Source organism: Herpailurus yagouaroundi, unplaced genomic scaffold (assembly GCF_014898765.1).
Source record: "Herpailurus yagouaroundi ecotype Mexico unplaced genomic scaffold, PumYag 29, whole genome shotgun sequence".
NCBI lineage: Eukaryota > Metazoa > Chordata > Mammalia > Carnivora > Felidae > Herpailurus > Herpailurus yagouaroundi.
This window is the reverse complement of record NW_024412377.1, coordinates 110162634-110178805: the sequence shown is the minus strand read 5'-3', so window position 1 is coordinate 110178805 and position 16172 is coordinate 110162634. Positions and strand designations below refer to the sequence as shown.

The window sequence follows — 16172 nt, the reverse complement described above, 5'->3', positions numbered from 1 at the left end:
TTTCTCTATAATTTTTCCTATTAACTTTTTAGTATGACCCTGACAAAGTAAATGAAAAGTTAATATCACGCTTGACATTATTATTCATTTAAACTTTACCTGGCTAATTTGAAGGTTGGCTATCAGAAATTCCCTAATATAATAATGTCAATAATATGAAAAACGATTTATAAAGGTACATGATGAATGTGAAACTCCATAATCTGTGCACTTTTTGATTGATCTCTTTACCTAGTAACTTTTCAGATTTGAGAAGAGTTATCATGAGAAAGAAAGGAATGGGGAAGTAGTCAGTTAATTGATTTCACAAGACTAAATCTAACCTTCACATTTTAATGTGACTTTTTGGCTAACAGTCTTCCAAAAAGAGTCATGGGTAACTTGGGAGTCAGTTAAAGAAAAGTTGAATAGGTACAATTTGTAGTTAATTGCAGGTATTCCATATATTTTCAGCCCAGAAATGTAAAACACAGTTAATTTCTTTTCTTTTCAGCAATTCAGAATTGTCATTTCTAGCAGTGATAATTTCTCTGTATGTGAAGGACAGGCATAGGTATTAGAAGAGAGATTGGAGGTAGAGGCAAAGTCCTACACTTTAAACCTATCCTTCCTTTGAGTCTTGTGAAAATTTATATTGGCTATGTGAAATGTGATATTCATATTTTACTTTATATTTATTTTTTCACTTTGGTAACATAATCATTGGGAAATTCTTTGCTGAAGATTTGCATATTTGAGGAGCAGAGAGTGGGATTTGGAATTACAGGCAGGGTTGAAGGGCTTTTTTTAAAACTTTATGTACAGACTTGGGTAAATTTTTCAAAATGACAGTGCATTTAAATTTAAAATTTATATTTGCTACACTTACATTATTTAAATGATTATTAAGAGTTAGGCTTGGCTTTAGTTTTTATATAAATTATTCAGAATGAGTTGTTTCTTTTTTTAAAATATATTTATTTATTTTGAGAGAGAGAATGAATGGGGAGTGCAGGTGGAGGAGAGGCAGAGAGAAAGGGAGAAAATCCCAAGCAGGCTCCACACTGTCAGCAGAGACCGACGCAGGGCTCTAGCTCACGAACGGTGAAATCATGACCTGAGCCAAAGTCGGACACTTAACGAACTGAGCCACCCAGGCGCCCCTCAGATTGAGTTTTGTAGCTTAAATTACATGGGTGGGACCGAAGTCCACACACATTCCTGTGAAAAACCTCTTGGCTTGTTAGATTATTGAACAGAATTGATTGTTCCATACTTTATTTATACCCACGTAAGTAGAAAATCTGAGAGTTGACTAATGTACCTCTTAAGTATCTGTTCTTTTGAGGTCTCTCTGTTCCTTTTACTAGGGTTCATCTTTACTAATTTTCTGTTCTGAATTTAAAAATTGTTTCATTTACAGTGGTTGGTTCTGCACGTGCACGGCCTAGTCAGCTTCCTGAGCAGTCTTCCTCCGCACAACAGAATGGTAGTGTTTCAGATATATCTCCAGTTCAAGCTGCAAAAAAGGAATTTGGACCCCCTTGTATGTAAATCATGTACCAAGGATTCAGTTATTTTAGGCATACATGTATTCTCTCTTGGTCATCTTTAAAGTCTCCAAATGGTAAAGTTTAACTACAAACGATTGCAGATTTCATTTTACCACTGTGGAAAAATTTTTTTCCTGTTAGTTTAGTCTGTTAATTGGGTGTTTAAATGTATATTTTGGAGAATTTCTAAATGTAAAATTATACCAATATCTCAGTTGCTTTGAATTTAAAATTCTGGTCAGATGATAATTCGAAAGATGTTATGGAAGAAATTCTTATGCTTCTCGATCTTTTCAATTCAAACATCTGTGATTGTAAACCAAGAGATGACATGTATCAATATGTTAAAGTCATTTTTCTTGACCATTTGTATATTGTCCTGTTCCTGGTTTCGTTAAAGCAGCTCATAGTAAAGTTCACGTAGTTGTTATAGGCATGCTTTGTCAGTGTGTACCTTTGTTTTTGGTGTTATGTGGTGAGATTGATTATATGTAAAATTTTTGCATGTAAGTTCAGTACTATAAAAAGAAAGCTCTGCTTCTACAGCTCATCTTTTTTCTTTCAGCACGTAGAAAATCTAATTGTGTGAAAGAAGTAGAAAAATTACAAGAAAAACGAGAAAAAAGGAGACTACAACAGCAAGAACTTAGAGAAAAAAGAGCCCAGGTTTGTAACAGAATCATATTTTGTTTATGCATGAACTGAAGATTTAGACTGTGTTAGTGAACGTGAGATGCTTGTGAAAAAGTAGTGGAGGCGTTCATTTAAAGTTTTCAGTATATTAATTGATTGTTAAACTGATGAGAAATAATATAAATTCTTATGAAAATATGTTACAGCATTTTTGCTACATGTACTTTTCACGTTTTGTTCCATTTTGAATAATAATTCATTGTGTTACTGAATTCAAATGCAGCCATTATACCTTTCAAGAATAGTATATTTTGGTTTTCTAAAATGATCTAAAAATACATGCAGAAGAATATCTAATTAAAGTAGATGATTATAAAGTAGACAGTTTTACTACAAAATTTTATTATTTTTCCATGGTTGAATTCAGCATATCACAGGGAAAGCAGAAATTCCTTGTATTTTGATTTATACTAGATATTAAAAGCCTATCTCTTGTGTCTCTCACATTCCCTTTGGATGGTAACAAAACTGTTTACTAACAAAGGAAAAATTACATAGAAGACTGGTCTTTTATCTCTCTGCAGGTGTTCATCTGCTGCAAATTCCGTTACTATACCCATAACTCTTTTATTGTGCTTATATTATAACTGTATTCTTAGAACTTGTTTCCTCTAATAAAATATCAGGATTGGTGCGCCTGGGTAGCTCAGTTGGTTAAGAATCCGACTTCCCCCTCAGGTCATGATCTCACCGTCCATGAGTTCAAGTCCTGCTTCAGGCTCTGTGCTGACAACCCGGAGCCTGGAGCCTGCTTCGGATTCTGTGTCTCCTTCTCTCTCTCCCCCTCCCCTGCTTACGCTCTGTCTTTTCTGTCTTTCTGTCTCTCTCCAAAATAAAGAAACATTAAAATATTAAAAAAAAAAAAAAAAACAAAAAAAAACGAGCATCAGGATTGTTTCTTTATTCAGGAGTATATTCAAATGCCCTTAAATTATAAAGATGTTGTGTTGTGGGATTATAAAACCAATATAAAATTCAGCATTTTTAATAAATCAGGTTCTAACTTAAAGTGATCTGATAATGATCATTTGGTTTTGAAATAAATAAAACAATGCAGATGGATCTACTGATACTTAGCACAGATGCCACCTAGTGTTTCCTGTGGGAACCTCATAATATTTTCACCTTGTGATTTCTTAATTTTCACTTTACATTCAGTTTTTCAGTTGACATAGTTATCATTTCCTAAAAGAAAGTTAATTGAAAGTAATTTTCATTAACAGTTTTGAAATTTATATTCAAAGCAAATCTGTACCTGGTGCATGATAAAAATCTGACTTTTTAGAATGTTTAGTAGCTTATTGACTGCAGTCAACACATTCAGTAATTTAAATTTTAAAAGTTGAAAAAATTTTGTGTTTTGATTCCTTTAAGTTCTGAGGTGGTTTTTACCACCTTTAGGGTTTCTTTCTTTTTTTTTTTTGTTGAGAGTCAACAAAAACAGAAAATGGGCATAAATGAATCCGTATTTCTACTTTATTGAAACACTGGATTCAGTATTGGGAAGAAAAAGGTGATTAAATGAATATTTCTAGAATTTCAGGTTTTTAGAAATTTAGAGTTTTTTAGACTTCTTTATTGATGTTTAAGATGAGCACTATTTCTTTTGTTTAATTTTCTGGGATGATTAAGTTATATATAACATGATTTTGAGAGTTCATAGTGGCTTTAATGCGGAGTGTTTGGTTTAGAGTTAACACAATGCATTAGACTATCAGAATTGTGTATGTAATAAGGTGATTCTTGGGCATGTTATTAATCCTAAACTCTGAAACTAAATTATATCATGCCTTTAGTTTGAGTTTCAGCTTGGCTATAACAAATGACACAGTCTGCTAATTTAATTTTAATTTGCAAACCATATTTAACATAAATGCAACAATATAATTAATGTAATTATAATAAATGATGAATTCTCTTGTTACAGGATGTTGATGCTACAAACCCAAATTATGAAATTATGTGTATGATCAGAGATTTTAGAGGAAGTTTGGATTATAGACCATTAACAACAGCAGATCCTGTAAGATTCGTTATAAACTATTGCTATGGAATTTTTTATGCTGTAAAAGAAAAAAAATTTGATAACCACTTAATATTGGATTTAGCTATGTAGTTTTTTCTCTCTTTATGGGTGCACATTCCCCATATTTTAAGGAGAAAATCAAGAAATCATCCACATTTGTGCTTATCTCTCATAATTTGGTTTATCAGACAGGCTTCCCATAGAGATGTCCTGTTCAGAGCAAATCCTCTCTGTCTTTGGCAGGGCAGAACAACAGTTAAAGGAATGATGCCAGAAGACCCATTCTCCTTTCTGACTGTCACTTAAACTTCTATCCCGGTTCCAAGCTTATTTCCTCTTGGGCTCTAGATCCCGCTGTCCTATCAGTTTGCTGTTAGTTAATTTGTTATTTTTAAATAAATGTTAGTCTGGCTTTTAACAGTAAATATGGTTGTTTAGAACTGTACCAGTCCAGAAACCTAGCACTTGAAATAAATTCTCATTGTCTTACTACTCAACTACTTTCCTGTTGAAGAATGAGAATTTTTTGGACAGGGAATAGTTTGTGAGTCATTAATACTTAGGAGATAATCCATCTGACCTGGCCTGTACAGAATACCTTGGGTACGTAAAATACATTTTTGTCAGGCTGATGTATTCATAGAGTTGTTATTCATAATACTTTTGTCCCGTATATTTTAGTCCTTGCTACCCCTTTAACCTACTACATCTGAAACTCCTACTTTGGGGCAGGGATTGGCAAACTTTTCCTTCAAAGACCCTGATAGTAAAGAATTTGGCTTTGTGAACCAAATGGTCTTTGTCACAACTACTCAATTTTACCTTTGTAGTACAAAAGGAGCCATAGACAATACCTAAACATATAACTGTCTCATTAAAACTTACAAAAGCCGGTAGTGGCCTGGATTAGCCCTGCAGGCCATACTTTGCTAATCCCCGTGTTACAGATTTAATTATTATTAACAGGCAAGTACTGGGAGCATAAATTTTATGAAAAATATGTGTAAGAATCGACCTATTATAAAATTGTTGAAGTTATTTTGCTCACTAATATTCTGAGAATTGTGTCTATAGTTAGTTATTTTTGTCAACAACTTTCCTTTTAATCAACACGAAAATACATCACTTGGTGGGAAATTGTGCCTTTGTTATATGTAGCATATTTTGTAGTGAGTAAGGCAGCTTCTTAACGTGAGCCTAATGCTACAAAGTGTCCTCTACAAGGTTGTTTACTGTTTACCAAATAAAAAAATAAGCAACTTTCCATTATGCTCAGAATTTTAGAGATCATTGTCTCTTAACTATTAAAATTTGTACTTGCCATTTTGTGTTTTAAACTTATTTATCCTATTTATGCTATGCATCAATTTCTAGAGCCTCTGTAGGAAATAGTGCATAACTGACTTTTTTAGTGTTTTATAACACTGATAAACATTGAAACAAAATATTTTATTTCTAGATTGATGAACATAGAATATGTGTTTGTGTAAGAAAACGACCACTCAATAAAAAAGGTATGATGCTTTTTGAACTCTTAATAAGAGGTTGATTTTGCCCAATTTGTAATTTATTTTGATGATAGCAGAAATTAAATTGGTTCAGAAGAGTTTAATAGAAGTCATTTTAAATCATTACGCAGATTTCTATGGTTAGATCTCTTGATTTGTTACTGCTCTATGAATCATTGCCATTTCTGGTTTTGGCTTCACAGAAATTTAGATTATTTTTCTTGGTTGTTGAAATACTATATCTTATTGAATGGCGTATTTCTGAAATTTTTGTATTTATAGAACTTAATACTTCAATTACATTTCTTTTTGCTTACATTTGTACATCCTAATGCTGTGAAAATTACTGGGCATTCATTTTCATTTATTCTTTTAGAAACTCAAATGAAAGATCTTGATGTAATCACAATCCCCAGTAAAGATGTTGTGATGGTACATGAACCAAAACAAAAAGTAGATTTAACAAGGTACCTAGAAAACCAAACATTTCGTTTTGATTATGCCTTTGATGACTCAGCTCCTAATGAAATGGTTTACAGGTAGGTAAATTTGTTTTAAATAACAGTTTTGTTCTTACACTGTGTATCTGTCACCACCCTGAAACTTAATTGATCTTGGCATATCTCTCAAAAAATATAGTATGCTTTTTTTTAATTCTGAGTTTAAACAAGGTTACATAATAATAATAATGAAGGGCACCTGGGTGACTTAGCTGGTTAAGGCTCTGACTTGCTTTTGGCTCAGGTCAAGATCTCAGGGTTCCAGGGGTGTCTTGGTGGCTCATTTGCTTAAGCATCCGACTTTGGCTCAGGTCATGATCTCATGGTTTGTGAGTTCAAGCCCTGTGTTGGGCTCTCTGCTGGCTCAGAGCATGGAGCCTGGTTTGGATTCTCTGTCTCCCTCTCTCTCTCCCCCTCCCTCGCTTGCCTTCTGTCTCTCTCTCTCTCAAAAATAAATAAACTTTAGAAAAAAAAAATCTCACGGTTCATGAGTTCAAGCCCCACATCAGGCTCTGCTGTCAGCGCTGTCTCCCTCTCTGTACCCCTCCCCCGTGTGTGTGCTCGCATATGCGCACTCTCTCTCTCAAAATGAATAAACTTAAAAGAAAAACAATGATGAATATATTAACACTTGTTCTTTGTAATGCTCACCTGAAATCATGGTTTTTATTATTGGCTAGATACATTTCCTTCCACACACACACACATGTTCACATATTCAATTTACAAACAACTCAAACTTGGAAGTATTATACATTGATATCCCAAATTATTAGGCCAGATTTAGATTTTCATATATAGTTTGTAAACACTGCCTTCTAAGAGCAGTGTTCTTTTAAGAGCAGTGTTCTTTCAGTGTATATAGAACTGTCTTGGCAGTTACTTGAATATTTTTTAGTTTATTTATTTATTTTGAGAGCGAGAGAGCATGAGCAGGGGAGGGGAGCAGGGGAGGTCACTTTTAAGAGCATTGTTCTTTCAGTGTATATAGAATTGTCTTGGCAGTTACTTGAATATTTTTTAGTTTATTTATTTATTTTGAGAGCGAGAGAGCATGAGCAGGGGAGGGGCAGAGAGAGAGAGAGTGTGAGAGAGAATATCCTAAAGAGGCTCCCTGCTGTCAGCACAGAGCCTGAGACCCATGAACCTTGAGATTGATGAACTGAGCCCAAACCAGGAGTCAGACGCTTAACCGACTGGGTGACCCAGGCGCCCCTTGAATGCTTTTTCATTGTCCTTTCATTTTATAAATATGGCTGGAAAACAAAATTTAAGAATTAAGAGTCCTAAGAATTGAAGACTTATAAATGAAATATTATTGAAACCAACTTTATTGGTCCTAAGCCAGTAAACTAGAAGTTCAGTTGCAACGAGGAGGAAATTAAAGAACCTGTGAACGCTAAATAGTATTATGAAAAATTTGTTTTATAAGGGAGTTATAAGTATAAATTACCTATTTTTTACCTTACTGAGAATAGTCCTCTCCTCACCCCTCACTTCTTTCTCTACTTCCACTCCTGTTTCGTAAAATGTCTGTTTGACTTTGTAATCATAAGATATTTTTCTCTGAATATTCTAGGTTTAGTAAACATTCCTTTTTACCTTATATTTGTGCTTCTTAAATTTACCAATATTGATGCTATCCCCTTTCTTTAACTTTGAAGGAGTGCAAGTTAGGCCTTTTTTTTTTTTTTGTCTAATCACTCTGCAGACCCATTTTCTACTTTGGTTTGACCTTTTTATCTTACTCCCTTTTATTCTATACCTTTTTCAGTTTTGTCTTAAAAATAATTGAGCAACTGTATAAAGTGTGCCACATACATTATTTTGAAACCTAAACAATGATTACAATAATATATTTGAAAAATAACTCAAACCATAATAATTTTGGCATACTTCTCCTGAACTAAGACTATCAACTCCAAACTCAGTATCTTACAAATATAATTTATATTTACTTAGCCATATTCAAGGAAATCCTGTCACTTTCTGCTTGGGTAGATGGTCTTAAGATAGTTTTGTAGTTTTTTTTCCCTTTTAGTTTTTCTCTGTTGAGATTATCACTCTCTTGATGTGGTTTCTTTTAAAATGTTTTTGCTTTTCTTTGTATAAATGTTACTTGTCTGCCTAATATTTTGATATTTTGTTTATTTTTTAAAACTTTCATATTGTCATATATATATGTAATATATATATTATACATATATATGTATATATGCCCAAGCTTAGCTACTGTCATTTTTTTTCTATCCATTATTGTGACCATTGTTTATTATGGAATTGCTTGAAATTATGCTTTAAAGAGCTTTAAGCAATATTAAGAGGAATTTATTTAAAATTTTTAACATATCAGTGGGCTTAGTTGTAGTCTGACATTTGAGCACATTGATTTATTAAAATGATTTTGTTTATTAATAAGACTTGATATTTTATTTATTTAATTTAAATATTGACAGCACATTCTGACTAGTGTATTTTATTTCTAAGGTTTACAGCTAGACCACTAGTTGAAACTATATTCGAAAGGGGAATGGCTACATGCTTTGCTTATGGACAGACTGGAAGTGGAAAAACTCATGTAAGTAATTCATTATAGTTCCATCCTGGTATGAAGCTTGTTTATTTTCCTTATAGCTTAATTCTAAGACCTATTTTTTTTTAAGATTTATTTCTGGAAAATGTCTACTATTTTTTATTTCCTTTTTAACATGTAGACTATGGGAGGTGACTTTTCAGGAAAGAACCAAGATTGTTCTAAAGGAATTTATGCGTTAGCAGGTAACTCTTTTTTTGCATATCATTTGTAATATTCTTGAATATTATTCAAATGGCTTTGAAATAAAACATGGAAATATTGTTCAGGACTTGAAGGATAACCATAAAGCTAAACTTACCGTATATTATGTCAGTTTTAGGTTGTCAAACTGCTTGAAAAGAATTGTGAGATTAAGTGTTTGGGACAGAAATCTTGATATTTGTGTCATTTTAATCTGGCATGTTGTTAGAGCTTAGTATTTGTTGTTAGATAGCTGATTTGTGAAAATCAGCTGTGAATCAGCTGATTTGTGAAAACCACATCTGTTTGGTGTGGTTGTGGAAATAATCTTACTATGACCACCTATAATTTTATGTTATTTATAAAGATAAATAGTAGCATTCTTTTACTGAACATGAAAGAGAATGGCATCTAGACCGTAAATGTCAAAAAACTATTACTATTTTTTTGTAAAATAATGTTCACTTTAGTCTTTATTGTTATTATTGATCTTGTCATTCTAGGTAAAGATTAACTGATTTTCTCTAAGTACAGAAAATTTGAATTGCTTTTCAAAGATAGTATTTGTAACATCTTAACAATTTTCTCCATGTGACATTCTTGATAGCTCGAGATGTCTTTTTAATGTTAAAGAAGCCAAACTATAAGAAATTAGAACTTCAAGTATATGCAACCTTTTTTGAAATTTACAGTGGAAAGGTAAGTGGAAACTTAAAAAGACTCTGATTTGGAGGGGGTGGGGGAGGAGTGTTAAATTGTGGTTTAACATGCATAACATAAGATTTAACATTTTAACCATTTTTTGTGTGTACAGGTTCAGTGGCCTTAAGTACATTCATGTTGTGCAACCCTTGCCACCCCATTTTTATTTTTTTTTCAACTTTTTGTTTTTGTTTTTGTTTTTGTTTTTGTTTTTTTGGGACAGAGAGAGACAGAGCATGAACGGGGGAGGGGCAGAGAGAGAGGGAGACACAGAATCGGAAACAGGCTCCAGGCTCTGAGCCATCAGCCCAGAGCCTGACGCGGGGCTCGAACTCACGGACCGCGAGATCGTGACCTGGCTGAAGTCGGGCGCTTCAGCCGAACTCACGGACCGCGAGATCGGACCTGGCTGAACCGACTGCGCCACCCAGGCGCCCCGCCACCCCATTTTTATATATGTTAGAATATTATGTTAACATTTTTTGAGGTTTTTAAAAATTCCCTTTGAAATGCTCAACTTTTCAGTATTGAGAATTATTCTAATTACTATAATTTTCTGAAATTTTTTGGACTCTGATTTTTATAGAATTGATTCTTTTTTTCTTCGAGGCTAGTTTTCTGATTTGGATTTTTTTGAAATAGGTGTTTGACTTGCTAAACAGGAAAACAAAATTAAGAGTGCTGGAAGATGGAAAACAGCAGGTTCAAGTGGTGGGATTACAGGAACGGGAAGTCAAATGTGTTGAAGACGTACTGAAACTCATTGACATAGGCAATAGTTGCAGGTAACTCATTTTAATTAAGGGCAACTTAATCTCTTAATCAGTTTTAGATACTTGGGGTTTCTAAACAAAGCAAAGGTGTTATTCATTGCCTCTTGGCAGTAAAAATTTGTTCATAAAAACTTTTACTGTTACTTGTAACTCTGAGTGACATCTACTATATTGGTAATCATACTACAAGTATACTAGAAGTGTGCCAGATTAAATTGTATGAATCCAGTTGTATCGAAGTGTTGTAACTCAGATTGTCTTCATTTGTATTTAAATGATGAGAACTGGATAGTTTTTTCTTGCTTTTTAGTGAAAATACTCTGGTTTGAAACAAAAACTAAAAGGGTTTTTGTATGTAAAATATCCTTAATCACATTGTAGGACATCCGGTCAAACATCTGCAAATGCACATTCATCTCGGAGCCATGCAGTGTTTCAGATCATTCTTAGAAGGAAAGGAAAACTACATGGCAAATTTTCTCTCATTGACTTGGCTGGAAATGAACGAGGAGCTGATACTTCCAGTGCAGACAGGCAAACCAGGCTTGAAGGTGCTGAAATTAATAAAAGCCTTTTAGCACTCAAGGTAAATAAAATGCATTTAATTGTGAAAAGTCTTTTGCTTTTGACTTTAATTTTGTTTAGAGTATCTAGAAAATGATAGCACTTGTAACATCTAATAAATAAGAGAAGTTATCAAAATTTACTTATGTTTACAGTTCTAGATTTACACTGTGCTCAGAAATTTTCTTTACACATACTCTTTTTTTTTTTAGAGTGAATAGAGGACCAATTTTGAGCCTACTTAGGGAGGTTCCATAGGGCTTTAGTCAGTCATACTGTCTTAGAAGAAGACAAAGAACCGCAAAACTCAGCTAAGAAATAATGTCTCAGGAAAATGTGGAATGACTTTCAGAGAGAGAGGGGGGGAGTGTTACATCTGTTCCTTGACTACAAAAGGAAGGATTGAAAAGACTACAAAAACATTATGTTTTTTCTTTTGTAGTGCCACTTTCAAAGTTTAGCTTTTTATCCTATTGTCTATTACTTCTAAATAGTAGTCATAGTCTCCAGAAGAATCTTTTGGAATGATAAGTACTTTATTGTTGTTGTTGTTTAATTTTATTTTCTTGATTTAAGATTTATGGGACCATCTTTACTGTGCTGTAAACCTGTTAGTAGGGTTTCCAGAGCTGATCAGATCTTAAATGTTAGGGTTATAGTAAAAGATCTTTTAAATATATTAGTTAAGATTACTTTTTATAAGAAGCCTAACCTGTGAAACTTGCTTTCTTAATTGGCAGGAGTGCATCAGAGCCTTAGGTAGAAATAAACCTCATACTCCTTTCAGAGCAAGTAAACTCACTCAGGTGTTAAGAGATTCATTCATAGGTGAAAATTCTCGTACCTGCATGGTAAGTTTATGTTTGTTTTTGTTTGTTTTGTTTTAATTCTGAATAATGAATAACTCACACTATCTGTGGAAAGATTATAATGCACATTAATAACAAACATTTAAATCCTTCTATTGTGAGAGATACAGTGATACTTAAGATGTGGTCCCTGCCAGTCTGATAGAGAGGATTATATTGCAGTTATAATGCATTCCACTAATTCCAACATCTGAGTCTTCTTGAGGTTGGTCTTCGTTGATTTTTGTTTTCCTTGAGTATGAGTCACACTTTTCTGTTTCTTAGTATGTCTGCTAATTTTGGGTTCTATCATTTTCACTATGAATAAATATCTTAATGAACACTCTGGATATTCATATCTTCTAAAGATTATTGAGTTTTTTGTTGTTTTAGCCAGAAGTGAACTTAACTTGAACTTCAAATTCTTGTCTCCCCTGCCGGGGGCATCAAATGAAATAGAAACCTGTTTAGTTCTTTTAGACTTAGCTATGTTGCTTAGTGGAAGCCTTGTGTATGCCTGCGTCACGGGTCAGCCAGAGATTTGGGGCAGTTTATATGTAGAGTTTCTGGTTGTCAAGATTACCTCCCTGCATGGTTATCTCCCTATTCTGGGACAAATCTCACTTTCTAGCTGCTATAGTTCTACCTCCAAACTCTGTCTTTTAATTTAACCTGTGAAATTTCAAGTTTCTAATGCAGTTGTAGTTACCCTGTGTGGGAGCAGCAGGGCTTGCCCTTGGGCGGAAAAGCTGATGTGTGGAGGTGGGGAGGGAGGATGGGAACACTCAGTGCTATTCCTTTCTAGGTGTTGACCTCTATTTTCTGCCTGATTTAAATTATTTTTCTAGTACTTTCAGAGAGTTGTTTGTATTTTATATGGTTTATAATTATCATCTGATTATGGGTGTGATATAGCAAATTATTTTGGAGTTTAGATATCATAAGTGTTTTCTTTGTTTAGTAACTATTTTAAGATTAGATCTTAATAAGCTATATGTTGATATTATTGTCTTCATCATTTATAAAATTTTCTTTACCTTTGCATTTTTCTCCCATAGATTGCCACAATCTCTCCAGGAATGGCATCTTGTGAAAATACTCTTAATACATTAAGATATGCAAATAGGTATGAAAAATAGTTATTCAGTTTCAAATTTGAGGGGAGTAGAGCAGTATTTAGTTTGACTTAATATCTGATGGGATAAATTGTATTACATTTTTCTCAGTTTTTAAAAATTTTTTGCATGTACATTAAGATGGTATATAGAGTCCTTTGGTCAAATTCTGAAAGTAAATGGAAATGTGTAATTTGGAAAGAGATTTGGATCTTTAGTACAATTGGTCTTTCTTTCAAGAACATGATTACATTTTTCTGTTTCACCAAGTTATATTTCATATTATTTTACAACATCTAAATCACGCAAATTTTTCGTATTAAGTGAGTCTGAGGGGACTGGTCTGGTCTGTGTTTCTGAAATTGTTTTTTCTGTATGCTAAAAATTATTTCTGACAATATTAAGTGTTTTACATGGTGGAATCTAGAGGTTGAGTAAGTAATGATAGCACATTTCTTTCTGATGTTCTATATGAGTTACATTTTATTATTCATGTAATTAGTATTACATACTTTAATGGGCAATGGCATTACAAATGAAAGGACAGAAAGCATTATAGACTTTAATTAATTTATTCTTTATAGTTATGAAATGCCCTTGGAACTTTGGATTATGATGGGCATATTTATATTTGTTTCATGAATTCCTCCCATTGCTCTTGTTTTGAAAAAAATGACTATGTATATAGTTTTAAATTTCTATTATCACATATTGCATTTGTGATTTTAATTTTTAGAGATCAGATTCCTTTTTGTATTCCATTTCTACTGTGGACATTCTTTGAATTTTGCTGAACCACAAGTATTTGTCCCCGTTTCTTTATTTTAATTGCTATGGAAATTTTGTTTTTAATCTTTTTTAAAAATGGGAAATATGTACACAGAAAAGGGCCAAAAACATAAGTGAATAATCTAATATTTATAAAATGAAAATTCTTATCATCAGGTTGAAATAGAATGTTTCTACCTCTCTAGAAAGTTCCTCATATGTTCCCTCCTGATTACAAATCCTGAATAACATGTCCAAATCCATTAACCTCTATCCCAAGATAGACATTGCCTTGATTTCTGTGGCCTAATTTTCTGGTTTTTCTTTCTTTTTAAAAATTGTTTAACTGCCTATGACTGTATCCGTGAAAATATACATAGGTAGCTATCTATATTTGAACATTACATAAATGGAATCATACCCTTTGTTCTTTTGTAACTTGTTTTGTTCTTTTTCTTTGTTCTTTTCTTGTTCTTTTGTTCTTTGTTCTTTTGTAACTTGTAACTCTTTTGTTTCAACTGAAGAGATTTTTCAAAATGATGGTAAAAACTGTTGGAAAATATAAGCCTGTTGACATTTTATAAAAAGATAGTAAGATAAAATAACTTCTTTTAAAAATATAATGGATTATTATTCCTGAATGTAAGCCCTTAAAAACTTTAAATTATGGGCTCTTAACTGCAAACATTTATAGTCCTTTTAATTGATTTTTATAATGAACACTTGTAGTATGTAGGGTTTTAATCATTAATTTTAAATGCTTCTTATTTCAAAAGTGTTCATGGGAGAGATGAGAAACAGCTTAGTATAGCAGAATATTACCATGTTGTAGGATTAAAACAAACAAAAATCTCCATGTCTTCAGACTTCAAACTGCACAGGACTCTCCCTAAGGTGAAAATGTTATATCTGGCCATGTCTCTAGTTCATTTAGGTCCTAGTAAATGTTTTATTTTGTTATCCTGTAGTGTAATTTATCTGCAACGTGACTAACCACCTGGGACAAATAATTCTGTCTTTTCTTTCTAAATCTCTAGGAATAAAGACTTTTCAACCTCCCTTGATAGCTCATTTGAGGAATATGATTCCTGCATAGAATATTTCCTGTTTGAGTTGGGCAAGAGGTCTTGGAGTAGAGGAAAATATTAGGCCATTAGGGTAATCTAAATTAGGAGATTCTGAAAGAATCCTAAATGAAAGAATCCTAAATGGAATTGGGAGCAAAAAGAGTTACGTCACAGTTAGACATTTAGTCAGTCTTTGTTGTAAATAAATTTTCCAAAGTGACCATAAAGGATGAAGGGCAGCAGAATCCCATATTGAACCTTTGACAGCAGACATTACCAGTAGGTTAAAGGAAGATTGTAAGTAGAAGAAATAGTTAGTTTCATCTACATGATATTATTAGTTTGATCTGTGTGACTGTTTATGACAGTTATGATATGATTTAGATGAAACCTAAAAGAAATAATGAGAAAAACAGATGGTTAGTATATTGGATTTTTAAATAACATAATGTTTGTACTCAGAGCTAGGTTTGAACCTCACTTATGCCACAGTCTCATTGAGTAACCTTGGGTAAGATACTTTATTTTGTGAACGAATGTCTCATCTCTGAAATGGCAAAAATAGTATCGCAAGATTGTTGTAAGAATTAAATAATAAAGTGACTAAAATTTACTAATTGTAGTATCTAACATGTACGAAGTACTTAATAAATATTGCTTACTGTTATGAAATGGGATTGGCCTGAAGGGGACATAGGGAATAACAAAAATGGGGTCAGAAAAGCTGTAATTTGGTTAAATATAACCATTAGAAACATTAACAAAAGCAATTTAAATTCCATTGCTAAATAGCCTTTTTTTTTTTAAAGTTTTTTTAAGTTTATTTGAGAGAGAGAGAGAGAGAGAGAGAGGGAGAGGGAGAGTGTGTATGTGATCAGGGAAGGGGCAGGGAGAGGGAGAAAGAATCCCAAGCAGGCTCCACACCATCAGTGCAGAGCCTTACATTGGGCTTGATCTCACGAACTGTGAGATCATGGCCTGAGCTGAAATCGAGTGGGGCACTCAACTACTTAAGCCACCCGGGCGCTTCTAAATAGGCTTTTTCTTAACCAGGTTCTTCATCTGAACCAAACACAGAAGATTATTTGAATGACTGCTCTCTCGGTTTGTACCAAGGATGGGTTATAGCTAATACCATTCTAAATGCATAAGAAAGAAGTTAATTCATTACAAACAGTGGATGCCATTAGGACTTAATCCTCTTGTGTTCTGTTTTAAAAGACTGCAAGAGTATTGAGGGCTCGTTAATGCTGATATAATATTTGTGGTATTGACTGCACAAGGAAATTTGATTAAGTAG

The 16172-nt window shown here is 33.2% G+C and overlaps 1 protein-coding gene across 4 annotated transcripts in view; it reads left to right on the top strand.

Moving 5' to 3' along the window:
- The window catches only part of KIF2A (kinesin family member 2A), a 65956-nt gene that overhangs the window by 36782 nt on the left and 13002 nt on the right, over nt 1–16172 (top strand). For 2 of the 4 annotated variants that reach the window (XM_040452282.1, XM_040452299.1), the window contains exons 5-16: nt 1403–1468; nt 2098–2198; nt 4153–4248; nt 5711–5765; nt 6136–6298; nt 8747–8837; nt 8974–9037; nt 9643–9734; nt 10380–10522; nt 10892–11096; nt 11815–11925; nt 12981–13048. In XM_040452282.1, the coding sequence (XP_040308216.1) occupies nt 1403–1468; nt 2098–2198; nt 4153–4248; nt 5711–5765; nt 6136–6298; nt 8747–8837; nt 8974–9037; nt 9643–9734; nt 10380–10522; nt 10892–11096; nt 11815–11925; nt 12981–13048 (1255 nt within the window). Of the gene's footprint in view, nt 1–1402; nt 1526–2097; nt 2199–4152; nt 4249–5710; nt 5766–6135; nt 6299–8746; nt 8838–8973; nt 9038–9642; nt 9735–10379; nt 10523–10891; nt 11097–11814; nt 11926–12980; nt 13049–16172 lie in introns of all 4 variants that reach the window. The other 2 variants (XM_040452276.1, XM_040452292.1) reach the window with 1 other exon arrangement.